Source organism: Scatophagus argus, chromosome 24 (genome assembly GCF_020382885.2).
Source record: "Scatophagus argus isolate fScaArg1 chromosome 24, fScaArg1.pri, whole genome shotgun sequence".
NCBI lineage: Eukaryota > Metazoa > Chordata > Actinopteri > Scatophagidae > Scatophagus > Scatophagus argus.
Genome location: NC_058516.1, coordinates 6,204,307 through 6,223,878, shown reverse-complemented (window position 1 = coordinate 6,223,878; position 19,572 = coordinate 6,204,307). Strand labels below are relative to the sequence as shown.

Below are 19,572 nucleotides of genomic sequence, written 5' to 3'. Positions count from 1 at the left end.
ATGAATGTTCCCTTTTGATTGTCCCTTACTACCCTTACTTAGGATGTAGAGCATCCAGTGACTTGCTCAGAGGCTCTTGGGCAGCGCAGACACTTGAACGTTGATTCCAGGTCATTCAGGTGAAGACCTTCTACCTCCTGCTTTTAGAGACACTGAAGCACTCAACTTAGGCACTGATTACATTTTAAAGAAACATTCAGTAGCAATGCTATAAATATCCTCATGGATTAAAGCCACGTTCTATATTCAGCCCTTTATACTGTCAGTCAGATGGTGGGTAGCTTTGCTATCCCAGAAGATGGCTCTCAGTCGGCTATCCATCACTCAATACAGTGTGTCAATAAACTAAATGTAGGAGCTTTTTGCAGTCATCTTTTAGTGTCATTAACCATAAATCAATGGAAGAGATTGATCAGTGGGCGACTTCACCTTGTATGACATCTTTTAAATGGATCGTCCTGTCAAGATATTAGACAGGGTCGATGCAGTGTGTGTGTGTGTGGTAATGTTAAGGATCAGAGTTTGGTTTATTTAAACATTTTTCAGAGCCAGAAAAATGTGGAAATGTTACTAGATTTATCAGCTTCTCAGGCATCCCAGATGACTTGACTTGACAGGAGCAAGACAAAACACAAATTTAGCTCTATTATTTGGACGGTGGGGAGCAATGTGTGCCTTGTGGTGGTAAATTGGTTTGGCTGATGCCGGCACACTCTCGCAGTATTGTCGTGTCTAATCTGAAGTGATGTGGTGATCACATTGCTTTTAATACACAGTGTGGGCAGGTCCGTCTTCTGAGAGCTGGGTGCTGCAGTAAAAATATTCATGTGCAAATTAGTAACATCACCTGGCAACTTTTCGCAGCCCTTTGATCAGCCAAGAGGTTCTATCTTTGAATCTTGGCAACACTTGTCTGGAGGCAGAATAAACCACAGTTTTTGGGGTGCTGGTAGCTTGAATGGCAATTAAAGGACAGAGGTTGATTCAAAATTCATCAAATTCTGGGTACAGACTACCCACACTGAAATACCTCGCCAGCTGCTGTACTGAAAACCATCTAATTTAATGCAGACATTTATGGTTGCCAGAGAATTAATCCTAATGACTTTGGTGATCTCCTGACTTTTCCCCTACCACCACCTCGAGCTTTACGTCTGGACTACTGGGTGGAAATCCTTTATGCCATAGAATGAAGGATCAGTTATAAAACCGCTTATGAGAAAATACATGCTAAACTAACTGCACAGCCACCAGCCTCAAATGTGGTTGCTGATCAGCAGTTTTTTAGCATAGTGATAGTCTAAACTGAGATGGCCAACACAGTAACTATAAACCTCATAAATGTTAGCATTAGCATTGTCATTGTGTGTGTGAGCATGCTGAGAATGATGTTTAACAGACTTGCTTGATCATTCATTTGTGCCGAGGCTGCTCACGATCTTGAAAAGGTTCGATACAGTTACTGGTTGGCAGTACGGTGGCTTGGACAGCAGTAGGTCAAACTTTCTAATTATATAAGTTGTAGGTGAGGTAGCAATTTCATAATATCAGCTAAAGTACCTCTTATCCTCTGCCTTTTCACCAAGCAAGCTAATTTGACTTTTTTTGGAGGTTTAACTGACCCAGTATGATTTTGTTTTTCTGCCTCTGTACTCTAATGTGTATACTACCTGCACAGGAGTTTGTATCTGCATGTAAAGCAGCATCCTTGAGGTTGTCTGCTTCTGTATGCGCCGTCCTATGTGCCGTCCGCATGTAGAATTACCTGTCAGAAACCTGCAGCACACGTGTCACTCCTGAAACCTCACCTCTCTCTCTCCACCACTCGGACAGCTGCAAATATCTAATTCTTACCTAGAAAACCCGATCCTCGCCAGTGGAGGAGGCCTGGTCGGAAATCCCAGTGAGGCATGGCTTACCCTATAGCTCCACTTAAACAAGCCATAAAGGCCTTTTTCATCTGACTCAGCTGCCACACAAAATGTCAGCTCCCCGACCTGGCTGACTCAGGGAAACATAGAGTGACAGATGAAGAGAGAACAGGAGAGGAAGAAAAAATGACAGGGGAAAAAAGATGAGTCAAAAACTATTGCCTTTTTGAGGAAAAATCTTGCTGAAACGGACCAAGGAGAAGGAGTAGGTGTGTGTGTGTCTGTTTGTGTGTGCATTGTGGGGAGTTGGATGTGGCTGGGGAACACAATCCAGGGATGATCCATCTAGCGATTGGGATAGGACAAGTTGCCACGGCAACCTTGGCTCCTGATCCTCTAGACCGGCTGGAGCTGACACAGAATGAGAGCAAACGAGCGAGCGAGAGACAGACTGACTGAAGGAGAGGAAGGGAGGGGCGGCAAGATGGCTTTGATGGGCTGGAGTGCTGCCAGAGGTTTTGACAACAGTACAGTAATGAACAGGAGGATGGAGCCATTGCATAGGAGGCCAGAGTCTCCAGAGGGATAACCACTTAATAGTTAGACCATCTGAAACCATCAACCTCTCATGAACTGATGACACCGCGCACACACACATTTACAGAACATTCAGATTCCCAGTGGACACAGTGTTTAAAAACTGCATAGCTGCATAACTTGCACACTCTATTTGTGAATATGCACTGTAACCATAAGAGCTGGTGGGCTAGATTGAGGCCAACTATTGTACTCCCTACAAACCATCAGGGAAATACAAGAGATTACCAGAATAATAAGTAATTCAATAGGTAAACAAAATCTAAAAATACCTCAGTCCTCGTGTGCTCTGTCAACACTGTTCGCAGTGCATCATAATGTTGCTGTAATTGTCTCTGTGTGCAGGAGGCATTGTACTCAGTGTATGCAGCGACGCGTCTTTGTCGTGGTAACTGTTGTACATTTTCCAAATGTTTGAATGCTGTGATGTTGACTTTCAGAAAAAAGCCCCTGAATAAAGGTTCCCATGCTCACGTTGTTCATTACAGTGAGTGCAACGTGGAAGCAGAGGTGTGAACATTGCATTCATTGCTTCATATTTACGACTCTGTTCTTCTTTAATTTTGTAGAAAGTATTTGGAATTTAATATTGTAGTCATGCTGCCAAGTGAGTGATATTTTTACAAGGCTTTGTTCCAATATCATTCCTTAGATTCAAACACCAACTCACTATTGTTGCCAGAAGATGATTCATGTGAATTGTTTGTAATTCTGTAGCTGGGGAACATCCAGCTGCTCTCATAAATAGATGCAATTGTCACCATCTGTAATGGCAATCGCTGCTTCATTTAATTACACACATAGGTGTGTGATGAGTGCAAATCTCAGGTGTTAACACGTGTTTACAGGACAAGCTGTGCGTGAGGAGGAGACAGAGTGAGGAGCTCTGTAACACTGGAGCTAGGTGCCTCAGCTGTCATTTCAGAAGTGACAAAGAATTTCATTGAGGTCTCCTGGCAGGAGTCATTGTAGGGCAAAGTAATGCTAAATGCAGAAACAGGACTGAGTGCTATGCTCATGGGTTCGGTTGTAGGAACTGGCACAAGAAGCTGATCTGAGACCTGGCATGGGATTTGTGCTAATGATGGTCTGAAAAGCAGCCTCTACTTTTTATCTGCATTTTTCTTTTTATCAAGAAAGTATATATATATAGCATAGTATAGTATAGTATAGTGTCACTCATACAAAACAAAATAGTTAGAAACTATTCATGATGGTGATAGATGCTAAAATGGCCAATATTTAAGACCAAAATCAAATTGATAACAAAGATGATACCCAGCAACTTAGACCTAAGCCTCAATCCTCAAACAACAACACTAAGAATCTATTGTCATTAACCATTTATCATGTTCAGTATCTTAATTTAGCATACTAGCATCTGCTTATTAACACTTAAGTGCAGCTGAGGTGAGAATGTCATTAATTTTGCAAGCTTTGGGCCACAAACCAGTACTGGACGAGATAAATTTTTGATCTGGTGGTGGTGCTAGATGAAAAGTCACCAAAGTAGGTGAATTACAGCTCATCCTGAGGAGGACATCAGTGTCTGGAATCATGACAATCCATAGCATCAACAATGCTACTCAGAAATACAACGGTCAACCTCTTGGTGGCACCAAAGTCGGACAAAGTTTGTCCTCATTTGCTGAATTTTACTAAATAAGTTACACTGAACTGCCTCAATCAAACTGAAGCTCAAAGTGGGATGAGGTAGTATTCCAGTGTAGAAGTACCGCTTGTTTTGTATTGTTTTGTGTGCACTGGACTTAATGGGAACTTGGAGGCAAGATGGCCCAAACAGCCAGTTTCTGCCCGGCGGCCCTCAGACAGGGTAATCTGGCCATGGTCACCACTCCATGGAGAAGTGGGAACAGGCCAGAATGACCTCACTTTACCAAAATGGCTTCCCTCCAGTGGGCTGAATTTCAAATCTGTTCTTACAAGGACAGTGACACACACAAACAGACACACACACAGACTACACTGAGTCAGAGTCACTCCACTTTGGCACCTCGAGTGGACTTGCAAAGAGACGGGGACATGTGCAGGGTGATACATCTCTGGGATGACACTTCTGTTTGGCGATGAGCTGTGCAGTCACAGGCATTTAGCTGTGATGGCGACACTGACAGAAGACAAAGCCGCGGGTTTACGGAGAGCCGCCGGCGGTATCTTGGAGTGACACGTGGGTTATCGTCGACACGCCAGCACTACATCCCTGGCGCGTATTTCCCATGAACTACTGAGCTGAACTGCCAGCTTTCAAAAGATAGCACAGTAGCAGATGAGGAAAGGTGAGACATTTATCTGCATAAGGGGCCTGCTGTGGAAAAAGTCTTGGACAAAATTGGATGGGTGACCGCCGCAAAAACAAAAAGTCCATTCAATTACCTCTTGTCAGTCTTCATTATCTGTGCCTACCTTTCTCTTAAGTCCACTCTGTCTACCTCATTTTTGGAGACCTTTCTATTCTGCTTTACGTTGTCTGTGATCACTCAGATGTGATCTTTCGACGGTCAGCCTTCGACTATTATCTTTTCCTGGCTCTCAGCCAGAGCGGAGATCAAGGGCCAACAAAAACAAGAACGGGCAAAAATAAACCGAGGGAGAATAGATAGACCATGGGGGTCATTCTTGGGTGTGGGCAGCCATTTGCCCTCGAGTGATCCGTGGATTAGGGGCCAAGGCCTGGCTGCTCGATCTAAATTGCTCCACATACTGAACAGATTAAGCTAAAACTGAATGGACCAAGCGAGCTGATAGAGTCAGGCTTATGTGGGGATATTCTCCTTTCAAAAACACCCTCAGCAGCAGCAGCAGCAAGGAAGCTAACAATAAAGGGAATTTATTTTTTTTTAACAGAGGAGTGCTCTGAGTGGCGTGGGTATACCCTCATTGATGCTACTTATTTAACATCATCATCGTCACAACCATTATCTCCATCAACATAAATAAGCATTGTCAAGCTTCATGCCACTGTCATTGTAATTATGCTTGACATCATGAACACTTTAATCATCATCATTTCAGCATTTAGTCACTGTGCCTAAGCCAGGCGGGTCTCTACAAAATCTGCACACACAAGCTTCATGTCCCTCTAACTGAATAATGAATAATGTTCAAATCATCATTTTGGCCTGTTATTCGGAAATCGAGCTCTTCTGATAGCTATCATGCAAAACCACAAACCCTATCCTTATTGTTCATTTTCTTGTCTCTCCTTCTGTTTGCATCCTCAGAAAGCAGTTTAAAACATGAGCACGCATCACATTTTCTTTACTTTCGTATGAGTTAAACAAAGCAAAAGAAATAATTCTGTGTATTACCACAAAAGCTTTTCTCCTGTTCCTTACTTCATCTTATTCCAACCTCCACTTCATAGTATCACAAATATGGATCATTTTTGCATTAATAAATGCTGTAAGGACTAAGAATATGTGTTTCGTGGGCGAACGTGGTCTGGTGAAACAAAAATGTTTCCTGTTGGGCAACAATATGCAGTTCAGAGATATGCACATGCTCCAGATACATATAAATACACTCACGTACATACCTACTATTCCTCTCTGTAGTCATGAATGAGCTGTTGAGTGGATTAGGCCACGTGGGGTTTATTTAATGACTTCTGCACAGGCTACAGTACACTGATCCTCTCTCATGGGCTGAGGTCAAAGAAAATGCCTCTCTAGTAATAGAGATCCCTTACAACCGCCAGGGGAAATCACCGCTGGTTTGTTGGCAGCCCGTGTAATTAACCATGTTAGATTTCTTACACTCACAAAACCTGGACAGTAAACCCAGTAGTAGGTCCTAACCTTTTAAATCCTGTGTCACATAAAGTGGACGGAGGCTATTTGACAGCAGGTGGCATCCCTAATTTCTGCATGACAAAGCCAATTGTAAATGATCGAGTGCTGACAGTGGAGGGGGAAATGATGCGATATATTATTGATTGAGTTCAGTGTCTACTCTTGCACTAGGACAGTGCAGCAGGATGGATGTTGCTCGTCAAAGGGGGCTTGAACCGAGGTTGAAGGACGCTCTCTCTACTCACCTCTCACACCTCTGGTATTTCCCGTCATGCTACCACATGCCATGCCGAGTCTGGACCTTTTTGCTGCAAGAGTGACAGCCTGTCAGTAGCTTACAGTGTTTGGTATTAGTCTATCTAATTAGCAGGGCCCAAGGCAAGGTTACACTCTACAGTAATAACCACTTTTTTCTTTCTCCAATACATCATAATGATGGTGATGATCCCACAGGTCAAAGTTGTAATCATTTACCTGCTGACTCGGCTCCAATTATGAAGTGGCGGTTTCAGCTGTATCCTTTTGCATCTTAGTCATGTCTTACCAAAAGCCAGATACCTAATTTCCCCTCGGGGATGAATAAAGTCATCTATCTATCTACCTATGATGACATCCATCCTTGCTATGCTAAAAAAAGCCTTTGCTTGAGGCAAAACTTAGTTTTTGCTCCTCAAAGGCGTGTTAAAAGAAGCTTTAAAAACTCCAACATTTTGCAGCAAATTGATTTTTAACTGATGATTTTATGATTTTGGAAAGTATAGTCACTTCCAGCTCTCCTGAATTTTTTACTGTAGAGTTCAACTTGGTTGACAAATTTGTGCCACTGACAAATCACAAACCTGATAGTGCTGACCTGATTGGGAATGCAGAGCTCAGCAGTCCAAAATGGAGGAAGCTGGTGTAGTTTATTGACATGCTGCACCACCCACTGTTATTTTAGCTCTTCGGTTGGAGCATAAATTACACCACTTAAGAGGCATAATTTACTGACTTTTATGAGACAGAAGTCAGTGGTACAGATTAAACATCTGACAGACAGACTTGAGTTACTGTCCTGTTAGCAAAACAAACGAGCAAGATTGCTGTCAGCTGGCAAACTCGTTAGCTTTGAAAGCATTTTGTCCCGTTTGAATAACTGTGTATTCAAAAAAATTATGTACATTCTTGACAGCAAAATGCCAGTGGGAATGGACTATCATGAATAACTAGCATGAGCATGCTCTGGGCTTGATAATGTGTTATCCTTCACCAGCCACACTGGTTTAGTCCCTACATCACCAAGCTTCAACAACATGTGCTTCATTATTACAGTTGCAGAGCTCAGTCACTGGATAGAGTCATTTGACCATAAAATTGTTGAACAAAGTGAGTCCCCTGACAGACGGTATTTCCCAAAAGGCAAAGGGTCTTAACATTTCAGTCTAATAAAAGTGATCACTTGGTTGCACTTAATGGACTACAGCTGAACTCATAACCACAGCAAAAATTTCTTCTGAAATATTCTCAGACCCTCTAGCTTTACTTCAGATAATTCCCTGATGCTTTACCACTAAGACCCACATCCCTCTTGCATTGTTTAATTTCCACTTAATTATTCATTACACCTCTAACAGCATCTTAGGGATAAAACTTAATTTCCTTCTCTTGCCATGACTCATAAACCTGGCCAGTAGGACACAGTCTCATAAAGAGCATAAACAGATAATTGATGTTCCAGATAAATGGAAAGTAAATACAGTTTTATCTATTTATAACTATCTGTCCCCATAAACTACTGAGCCTCCTTGCAACAACACCTGGAAACAAGAAGTGAGCTTACACGGCTGTCACTACATTATGAGTTGTGACAGCTTGATGAAACTCGTACTTTGTGCTTAACATGGTGCAATGCGGTTTTCAGATCATTTCATGTTTCCAGGTATTTAAACTGTCTTATTCCATTATGTGTTTGTTTAAATTATTGTGACAAATAATGATAATAATGACAAATTTAAGAACAATAACAGGTGGACATTGACCAGCACACTCATTCTCCTCACCAAGTTAACAATGAGGGATTGAGCAACATCTGCACAAAGGGTGACCAGACAGGAGTGTATGTAAAAAACTTGTTTGAATACAAGCCATAGAGGCTTTGAAGTATTCAAACTGCTATTGTACCAAAACAAATGAGCAAGTCTGATCTACTTCTAGGCTGCCCTTAATATTACATGACTTTTTGGTGTTTTAATTTTAGCTTATTTATTCATCATGTTTTACTAATTGAGTTTCAGACATTGGAATACTTTAGAGCATAGGAGATAAAATACATTTTGTTTCACTTTAATGAAGACAAATCCATGCAGATTATTTAAAGTGCACCTCTGCTGCCCATGGACATCTAAACTGTTATATTCTAAGGAAGACTGCAGTGATGGCGACTCTGTGAGGCTGTGTTTTGGCCCAGCAGTGCTTTGAGCTAAATGTTGGCATCCTGACAATGACAATGTTAACATGCTGATGTTAAGCAGATATAATTGTCACCATCTTAGTTTAGTGTGTTAGCACGCCAGCTGATGGAGATGTGATTAGTGTTTTTCAGGTATTTGGTGAAAATACCTGAAAAATATGGACATTTTGACCTGATGATGGCATGAGAGGGAAAGTAGATTCATCCCCTGGGGAACATGAATCACTGTGCAAAATTTCATGGCAACCCATCTGTTGTTGAGATACTGAGTCTGCACCACAGTGGACCGACAGATAGACGTCCCACGCTGCTAGCATACCAGTCGCTAAAAATTGTGTGTTGGTCTGTTGTCCCCAAGGCAACCAAGAAGACAAAAACTATCCCATAAAAGGGATAAGCTCATGGAGCTGTCCATTGTGTAACTAATGAAATAACTGAAGTCTAAAATTGAGTTCTGGGTGCAAGCACTTCTGCAATATCACAGACAGAAATCCCTGCATTTCTACTGTACTGAACTACAATAATAAACTGACTTTAATGTGTGTGTTTGTGTGCAGGAGCTGCTTAGTTCTTGAGTATTATCTTCTCTCCGGAAAAAATGTTGTTCCTCACCACAAGCTGTCCATTCAGTGAGCAGATTATGAGCTAAAATACAGTTAATTAATGCTGTCACTCCCTTTAATGTGAATGTGACTCAAGGGTAGGCCTACCCTTTCACCGAGTCGTGCTTGCTGTGTGACAGGAGAAAGAGAGAGTGGGAGAGAAAAGAGATTTGTGTGGCGGGTGAACTTGTTTTTATCATTTCAAATATCGTTAGTGTTAAGTGTGGTGAGAAATTGGATGTGGGCAATAAAATGCAGATTAATGCTGATATAATATATATAATATGTAATATACTGAAGCAGCCAATGGTTTTGCAATAGGCAGGCCACAGGGAAAAAATAACATGTCCAAAGCAGGCCGTTGGTGCATGACTGTGAGAAAAGTGTTTCATGAAGGCTGCCTTTACAAGGACTTTACCGTAGTCATTGTCAAAACAAAAGGTTGTAAAAGCAGCATATGCCACATTCTCTCCACCCCCCTCCACCCGTGTCTGTGGGTACTGAACGGTTTCCTCAATGGACCAGATGGAGGGAGAGCTCGTGTAAGACCAGGACAGATGTTTCACTACACTCTGGGTGTGTTTGTTTGCCTGTGTTTGAGTGTGAGTCGCTGAAAGAGACACCGGGAGGGAAATAAACTGAATCCGAACGGAAAGAAAAACGAGAGGGATGAACTGATAAATTGAGATGAAAGGAGAGAGTATCCTTAAGTAACTTTTTAACATCAAGTCCTGATCATCTGTCGTTGTTTAAACAGGATAACAGCACTGTCTTTATATGAAGTAAGAATTCCAAGTGGTCAGGTGCAATTTTGTATACTTTAAGACATTTCTCCATAAGTTGTCTAAAAGCAGTGAGACAGATGTTGCGAATTTATATCATCATCATCATCAAATGTGTAATTTTATTCAGTGTAACAGTGAATTTCATTTGGTCACCTGTAATTTCTGGGGAAACACCAAATACGTCAGAGAGTGTGGAAGGAAGTCGGTGGGGTGGATCGTTGTTGTTTGTACCGCTCACTTTAAAGCATTACTTCATCTGTGAACACGATTTCTTCCTGTGTCACGTCTCATAGATTTTCACCCACAAGTGGGGTTTGTTTAACGAAGACAGTAACTCCCATGATCCCAACACAACATCAACAATCTCCATCTTTCATTGCTGCTTTGATGGAGAGATCCCTAGCCACAGAAATTATATACATTCTGTACAAATGTTGCCATTTTATGCTAGTAAATATGTCCACCCCACTACATTTCAGTGGGATAAAACTGTCCATTTTATTTCACCACATTTAAGCAGCAGCTATAGCTGATTTGTAGTTTGAGACGTTACATAAAGAGCATAGAAGCATGAATAAAATACAATGTGTTTAACACTCTGAAAGGGTATAATCTGCATAATGAGCCCTTTTACTCCGTATATTGGTGAATTTCTTCAAACTCTGACAAAAACTGTGACAACTGGAATCGGTAGCATGTCATAATAATTATGTCTTTTTGTTGTTGTTGTTGTTGTAGGGTGCAAACTTTGACTTTGATGCACATGTGCTTCTGACGGGAGGAGACTCTTCTGCACAAATCACGGTGAGAGAAATGTGTTTTCACCAAGCCTGAATCTGCTTTATTGTCCTATTTTTGTCATATAGCATATTCCAGTTGCTTAACACCCAACAGAAGCAGGACACAGGACAGTACAGTATGTCCTGTGTCCTGCTGAAGTGAAGTGTCCTTTCCCTGACTTCTCACTCTGTTTGAGCCGCTTACAAAATGTCCAAGTTGTGCCGAATCCTGCGCTGGTGGGAGGGGAAGTGAAAAGCCTGGGCAGCACCATGGCCAGCGCCTGCTGTGTTACTCCCGAAGCAGCGCCACTGGACCTGCCACACGCTTTATGCAAACAAATGCGTGGAAAGCAAAGCGGAAACTCGAGGCTGGAGAATCCATTCAGAATCACCAGGCGTCCAATCAAATCGCGGCTGAAGGGCTCGCTCGCTCTCTCCGTTAATTAGATAGCGTGTGCACACGTTTGCACGTTTGCACACCTGACGTCAGCCCTCGTGGCACTTCTTGATCTCGTGACTCAGAGAAAAGTCCCAGGTGCAAAAGAAATACTGGCGTCAAAAGTTATGCTTTGTATCATTACTCGACGTCGAGATTTGTTGGGCTTTTGTTAAATTGAGCGACTGCATCCTAATGTCAAAGTAAGTCTTCTGTTTAAACAAGTTAAGTTAAGCTAGCTAGCGATCACGAGGCTCACTTTAATTGCACCCACTTTAAACAAGGCCGAAGGTGGACGGAGGGGTGGATAGACGCTTTAATAATCCGACTGAGCTCGGACGGTATTAGAATTGTTTGTGCTGCTAACTTGTGGGCACGTTGGAAACAAAACAGTGAAACACGCTGAAACAAAAAGAGCAGCTGTAATCTAACGCTGCTGTAACGCGTTACAGTAATCCATTACTAGTCAGCCAGCCAGCCCTGCCTCCCTCTCCCTCACCCACCCCCTGCACACACACACACACTCGCTCTCTCCCCCCCTCTCCCTCTCCCTCTCCTTCTGCCACTTTGTCTGCGCATCCATGTGGGTTTTTCCCTTCGCAGTGTCGGTGTTGAGCCTCTCCGGTCTGTCAGCCTCTCAGCCATTGGCCCCGGAGACCATCAGTCTTCCCTTTCACAACAATAGACCCCCACTCGCGCACACACACGCACGTCCACTCACGCGCCGACACCATCGCGCACGGCGCTTTCGAGGAGCGACGTTGAAATGTTGGTTAAACTGCGTTTTGCCGACTCCTTTCTTTCAAGCTTCACATCGGCGAAGAGCGCAGGGAAGCCTCTGCGATGCGCTCAAGCGGGGACGCGTCGGAGTTGAAATAAGGGAAACACGGGGGTCTGGGGGGGGAATAAAGGCAGAGGGGGGAGATTTTCTTACGAGGATGACTGACTGGTGACAAAGAAAACGGGGAGCCCTACTGGCTTCGGTTGTCACCCGCTAGAACTTGACGGAAGGCGTTTTGGGGCACCGGCTTGCTGTCACTTGGAAAAGATTTTTTTTATCATCTTTATTTTTTGGAAGGGAACCATGCCTGTCCGGAGGGGTCATGTCGCGCCACAAAACACATTTCTGGGAGTAATTATTCGGAAATTCGAAGGACAAAGTGAGTAGCTCTGCTGTCCAGTGCTGTGGGTGCGTTGTGTTGTGCTGCCTGCCTTTTGTGTCTGTCCTGCTGCATCCTGACAACAGTTATGTAGTGTTTAGGAAATCGCCTAATAGGCCTTCTCTTTTTTTAACAAAGCTCATGTATATGTTTATGTGATGCAGATACGTTTGACTGGTTTTATTTTCCCTGTGATGTTGATATGCTGGAGGTGCATGAGAAGTCATGATGAGTTCCTTATCCTGCTGCTTTATCAAGCACTCGGGTTTGTTTTATAGTTCTGTCATCTCCTGCTCCTGAAATTGCAGTTTTAAAAAGCTGCCTATATGGGGGGGAAAAGGATTAAGGGATTTCATTACTATCAGGTCATTTCCCCAAAATACCTTCATTGCCCTTATTAAATCCTGCAGTCATTAGTGTTTAGTGTTCATGGATTATTTACAGTGCTGCGTTGCTGCACACCATGCTCACGGCCTACTGAAGAAGCATCACTTGTGCCATGAAACTGGTTTTAGAGCCGAAAATGTAGGATTTCTGAAATTCTTTTGTTCTCTGTACAATATCAGATTGAAGGCTTCCACACTCATAGAATCATAGGAAATGCAGTAACAAGTATAAAGCAATGCAGCCTGCTCATGGAGTTTGCTTTTTTTTATTCGGTGGAACAGTTAAGCACTCATTTTAAATAATGTAACGGAGGATAATCCCATGTAAACCCATTACACCCACCTACGTTTAGTTGTATTTTTTGTGAAACGTTTTCATTCATTTGTATTCATGTTAATGTATTTACTGGTTTAGTGTGCTAATTGATAAGGTCACATGTTCAAAAACAAGTGGTTCACTACAGTAAATTGGTTTTGTTTCAAATCAAATCAAATTTATATTACATTCTCTTTTACCCCTCCACAGATAAGAAATTCATCATAGCCAATGCCCGGGTGCAGAACTGCGCTATCATCTACTGTAATGACGGCTTCTGTGAGATGACGGGTTTCTCCAGGCCAGACGTCATGCAGAAGCCGTGCACCTGTGACTTCCTGCACGGCCAGTTCACAAACCGGCACGCTGTGGCCCAGGTGGCTCAGGCGCTGCTGGGCTCAGAGGAGCGCAAGGTGGAGATCACCTACCACCGCAAGGATGGTAAGTGTCTTATGTGGGCTCAGGTGGCATGTGCAGATCATGACATGAAGCTGTTGCAGTTTTCTCATTTTAAATGCACACGTACTGAAATACCAAGACTTTTTCCTCGTCCCTGTCCAACAGTAAGCAGCATGTCCTGGTCTCTTTGCCACCATTAGTCTTGGAAAAACACTTAAGATTTGTGTTTCAGTGCTGCCTGTGTGCTGCACAAGCCACCTGCAGCATTAATGCAAGCTACGTAGTTGTGGGATAAATGTGTGAAAGGTGAATTTTACAGTGTCTAACACTCTAGGTACACAGACGGTAATTTTTAGTTCTGAGTCGGCTCTATCTGGAGCATTTTGTAGCAGCAAATCACTGAGTGCACCCATTTAGAACCCTGAGGGGGGCGGGAGAGCAGCTGTGAAGGTTTCCTTTGCTGTGAAGTCCAGTTTTGCAGACACTGGGCAGCTCCGAAAGATGTTCATTAGCCTGTGCTGGATAAGGGCACCCTGGGAAGGATGTAGCTCATATCCCTACAGGCTAATGTGAAGACAGTCAGGCGCTTCTGTTCTCTTTATCTCCCAAAACAACAGCATATTTGCTGTACAGTGTTATGTGTAAAGATATCCCTCTGCGTTCATTCAGCTAACTTTAGCTTTTTATGGTCCTGTTCTCACTCAGAGCTGAAAGTGGCCTGTGACTGACTGTATCTGTAGTTTTTCCACAGATAAGATAATCTCCTAGCATGCATATGCTGCTTATGAATACTGCATGCAGATCATGACTTGCCATGACAGCTGCTATTGTTTTGATGTGCTACAAGGCGAGCTCCAGAGTGAAAGTTTAAAGCAGTTGCATAAATGTGCTGGTTCACGGCGAGTTCGTGTGGTGACCTAATACATATGTATTCACATGATGTACCCTCCTTGCATAATGCTCAAGGACTGGTGAGGTTTCACAACATGCACAAATCAGGATTAATAGATTTATAACACCTACGTGGGGATCACCCTCATGTGCGTGTCTGGTGTTGTTGTTTGTTGTGTGATGGAAATTGGTTTTAGTGTGTTTTCTCCTCAGTGGTCATTAATACTGCATTCTGTGAATTCTGAAAATCAATCTGCCACACTCAAGCTGAGCCCATGGGGTAACTTAGCTGCAGTTTGTTTTTTTTTATCATGTTGAATGTCCTTGATTGTTGTGCTTTTTGTATCGGTGAATCATACCATGGGAAGAGAAATGTATTCAGTGGCCAACATGTGTTCAAAAAATTTCACTCATCCCTCAGTGTAACAGCAAATATGTGTTTTTGCCAAAATACTGAACAGTAATTGCTGAGTAAACCACATCTACAAACTCCTATAAAGCCCCCAAGCACCAGCTAAGTTACCAGTAGGTATCGTGATGAAAAAGCCTCTGAGTGTGTGGAGAATGTCTCACCAACACATCAGTGCTGTAGGAGAAATGTGAAGCTCCTGATCTGGTGGAAGGGTTAAAATTTATCTCTGCTCACAAAGGGATGGATTTTTTTCCCAGGTGAGTGATGCAAGGTGCTCTCAGGGCAGGTTGTTTTGACGTTTGATGTGTGACATGTGGGCTCTGGATCAGTGATTATGATGTGGTCTTGACACAATACTTTTGCGTGTTTGTGTAATTCATACTCGGGCAGGAATGAGAAAGCCCAGAGGGACAGGGGTGCTGTAGATTAGGCAATTTACAGAACAGTTACAAATGACAGTATCCCTGGAGACATAGATGTGTGGGGTTAAAGGTGGAAAGATGAAGTTACAGAGAAATACTTGAGGGAATAGGTAGAAGGAGATGTCAGCTTATTTCCTGAGTGTGCCCCTAGACACAGTGAATATGCAACCCACGGACTTGTTTTAAATTGTTTTTGCTGAACTTTGACTGGCCTGGAAAAGCACAAGAGGCCTCGGTCAGTCTCATGAATACGACGATTCCTCTGTGCTTTCCATTGTTAGAGATGAAATCCTGCCCCTGTCATTGCAGTTGCAGCATATCTTATGTTTGCCACCGGTTTCATACGCAGACATTTCAATTGTCCAAGAACATTTGCTGCATCTTGTACAACTTGTTATACTTTACGATTACGATTCCATTAAATGAAATTGGTTGTGGAAATTTTCTAGCTGTTCTTTTGATTAGAGAGTCAGTTGTCACTTTGTGGCAAATAGTTAACTGAATATATACTGTTCAAAAGAAATACATAGTGAGCGCTCTATTGCTTCACTTGCTGCGAGTCTTTCATCCTCTTTGCCTGCTCCAGTGTACCAGAATATTAATAGTCCAAATAGATGTGCATCAAAATTCAAATGGCCAATTGACTTGAATGATGTTCCTTAAATGTTCCTTAAATGCTTGCTAATGGCATATTTGAAGAGTTGAGTCTCTGGGATGGACAGGGTTGTTTTAAGAGCATTGATGAAGCAATCATCAGAGTAAACTTGAATGCATCAGTTTTCAGAGTGATTCTATTTAAGAGTTTTGTCAGCTGTCCACTCTGTGAGGAAAAGCTAACGACAGACCTTCGTCTTGCGTATGATTGTGTATTATTGAGAGTGCGAACTGAGAGGTGGGGTATTCACGGACGGGTCTGTTCTGTGGAGGTGTGTTTAAAAAGTGGCAAGCAGGAGCCATTAATGAGCCCTTCTGTTAGTGAGCAATATTGTTTAACCACAAGATAACATTGTGAGGAAAACCCTCTGGGAATATGTGTTGAACTAATTAACCGAACAAAAATGGGTATAAAACATGTTACCAAGCTTAAGGATGTTTAATTTGATTTCAGTTTTGATGCTTAAGCACCATATTCTGAAAGACCTTTGAATGGAAGACATTCACTCATATTGGAGTATTTTTACTGTGTACTATTAGTGAATTAAAGGGTTTATGTACTTCAGACTGAGCCGTTAATACGTCAGATGGCTCTCTAGGCTGGCGTATTTTTGGCCAAACCAAGCTGGAGGTTCAGTCTGCATCGATCCGCTGAGCAAACAGCTTTAATGAGGACACAAATACCTTCATGTTGCATTGATCTTCAAAACCGGTGCATTGGAGAGGGGAAATCAATGACACCCCCCCACTCCACTGGCCCACGGGAGACTTGAATGAAAAGAGCTGGAGGGCTGCTGACTGTCGGACCCTGCAGCGGGGGGGGGCCTCATTACCATTCTGTATCCTGTGCCTCTAATTACCTCAGTGTTTTCCTCTCACCTGACTCAGAGCTTCTCCAGGGAAGGTCATACACCTGTTTCAACAAGGCAGACTGCTCTTATAATCTCCTTTTTAATAACAAGCAAGTATGGCTGTGCAGTTAATCAGACTGGAGATCATCCTTTCACATGACTTTAGCTGGTAATGTTGTGATCCAGTGACAGTTAAATGAGATGTTTATGCAGGAGTTAATGAGTGTAACTACGTCTGTCCCTTCTTCTGTGCAGCACACTCGGCTCTGAGCCGCCATCTCGATTGTATCCTGTACTGGAATTCCATTAGAAATGTCATTGTATCAGGCTGATTGCGCACCTCGAGGTGGACCACTGGGGTTTCTGTGAGGCAATCTTCTTCTTATTAATCCTGTGACCCAGGGTCTGCATAAACGCATCGCCCGTTGTCCTTTACAGTCCGTGAAGGAGGTCCTTCTTGTCAGCACAATCTCTGGCACATTCTTAATGCTTTATGATTTGTGCCCTTGCAGGACCACTGGTCCGTCAGCCTTCCGGTGCTCATATCTCAATGACCTCTATAGAGGAGGTAGCTGTCATTAAAGTGGCAAAAGTTTAATCCAACCCCCTGTGCTTGACATTTAGATTCTGAGATGTTTGCTGCACTTGCTTCAAGAGCTTCAGATATAAAGTGTTGTGTCATACTGTTACCACTTTGACTTGACTTTGTGCTGTTTTTAATTATTCACCCAGATATTTATCCCTGAACGGTGCCTCTTCTCTACCCAGTCCAGCACCTTCACAAACAGAGTGAGGCATTAGTGGTATTTTGCTTTGCTCTTTGCTGTCATCATCCCACATATTTATGCTTTTTAGCCTTTGTTTCCATTCCTAACCAGTGGAAAAAAAACAAACCTGCGCCTGTGAGAGAGAACATGACGATACCGCAATAGTCATTATGCATAATGTAGTGTGTGTGTGTGTGTGTGTGTGTGTGTGTGTGATACGATACGCAGTGGAGGGTGTGCAAGGACTGTACATCTATATATATTTATATATATATGTTTTTTTTTGTGGCTGTACTGTGTGAGCTGCGTCCAAGAGAGACAATAACAGATACATTTTGACATGATTCTAATCACACATCAGAAAATATTCTGGGAGTAATTACTTCAAGGTAAGGTACAGATATGTCCTTGAAATAGATAGATTGGATATGTGTGTATAGCGCATCACTTTGCAGATTTATAATCCCTAACATGGTAATCTTATCAAACATAATGTTTCACAGTGCTACAGACTTAAGTAAAGCAGCAACGATTTTGCTTATTTGTAGCCATTTTTCTGCTGAACACCGTGTACCTTTCTGGTGTTGGTGTCTACCTTTTCTCAGTTTCACTCACTAAATGTAGTATTTTTTCCCTGTCAGTGCACATCAGGAGAAACATTCTTCCAATAACCTTCATAATGAGGGAAAATCACTTTCTCTAACAGCCAGTTAGGGCCAAGGATGTCATTAAAAGTTACTCAGGGACTGTCATATGGAGAGCACCATTTATTCAAACTGCAGGTTAGAGTAAAAGGAAGAGACCTACAACATAATAATTTTCCATTCATTTAGCCTTCATTTAACAAAGTTGCCCTGTTAAGTGGTCTGACAGTTTCTGCTGGAAAGTTGCCAAGATGTTGGATTTGGGTTTGTTTTCTTCTGGCAGTGTTAAATGAGACATTCATGCAGCCTGTTGAGATAAATTAAGCTAATGTTTCAGTGTTATCAGATGGTAAAGTAGTGAGAAATTGGATTTGTAAGATGAGATGATCTTCTCATCTAAAACAAATGCAAATTATAAAGCAATAGCTGAAGGACAAGCCATTATTTTTTAAAGACCACCTATTTTAAATCTCACGTTGAACAATATATAACAGTTACTATAACTAATGCTGCAGTCTTTCTTTTTTCTTTCTTTTTTTACAGTAGGCCAGTTAGAGATTATGCATTTAAACCTTTTTTTTCTATAATGGCAGCTTTAGAAATCACCGAATAGAAAGAAAAGTATTGTAACCAACATGGCACGTATCTGGTACTCAGCAGCAGCTGCTCTATCTGCATCCTCATTCAGTGACTCAGTGTTCAGTGTTTTGCTTCCCATACTAAAGAGCTGACTCTCAGGCTCGTTGGTTTATCAAGAAATCCATAAGCTTAGTACACGGTAAAAGATCTCACTTGCACACTGACTGAAAATGTCATGCTATGAATAGATTAAAGTTGGTTGTGCTTCAGTGATGCTCACTGAGATTAGAGTTTTTTTTTCCCCTCTTGCCTTTAAAATGGAGAATTTAAAGCTGTATAAAAACCTCTCTCTGGAGACTGAGGTGTTGCATTCAAAACCATGAAACTTCACCATCAAACCCTCTTTGGATTTCCCAATCTCTTACTTTTTTAACGTGCTCACCTAAGGCTGTCTTGTGTATAACTAAATCTTGATTAATCCTGCTGCTAATGATTATTTTAAGAGACTAATCTGATGATTATTTTCTCAATAATATAAAAGAACCCTTACATTTGAGAAGCTGGAACCTGCAGATGTTTGGCAGTTTTGGTTGAAATGTTGATTTATGTTGATTTACTTTATTTGTCCACATTGACAGCACGGTCATTGATTTGGGTGTGCTATTCTCATCACAGGTAGCTAGCGTAGCCCAGAGCCTCAAGCGGACATGAGGAGTGGGCTGTAGAGGTCTCCTTTCTCACTCGAGGGATCCAGATCTTA

At 42.3% G+C, this 19,572-nt stretch overlaps 1 protein-coding gene across 5 annotated transcripts in view; it reads left to right on the top strand.

Moving 5' to 3' along the window:
• Positions 1 to 19,572, top strand: part of LOC124055322 (potassium voltage-gated channel subfamily H member 7-like) — a 78,042-nt gene that overhangs the window by 31,640 nt on the left and 26,830 nt on the right. The window contains exons 3-5 of one of the 5 annotated variants that reach the window (XM_046382031.1): positions 10,855 to 10,920; positions 12,410 to 12,491; positions 13,404 to 13,634. In XM_046382031.1, coding sequence (XP_046237987.1) covers positions 12,416 to 12,491; positions 13,404 to 13,634 — 307 coding nt within the window. In that variant the 5' untranslated portion in view covers positions 10,855 to 10,920; positions 12,410 to 12,415. Of the gene's footprint in view, positions 1 to 10,854; positions 10,921 to 11,383; positions 11,535 to 12,409; positions 12,492 to 12,632; positions 12,757 to 13,403; positions 13,635 to 19,572 lie in introns of those variants that run through there. The other 4 variants (XM_046382032.1, XM_046382034.1, XM_046382035.1 and 1 more) reach the window with 4 other exon arrangements.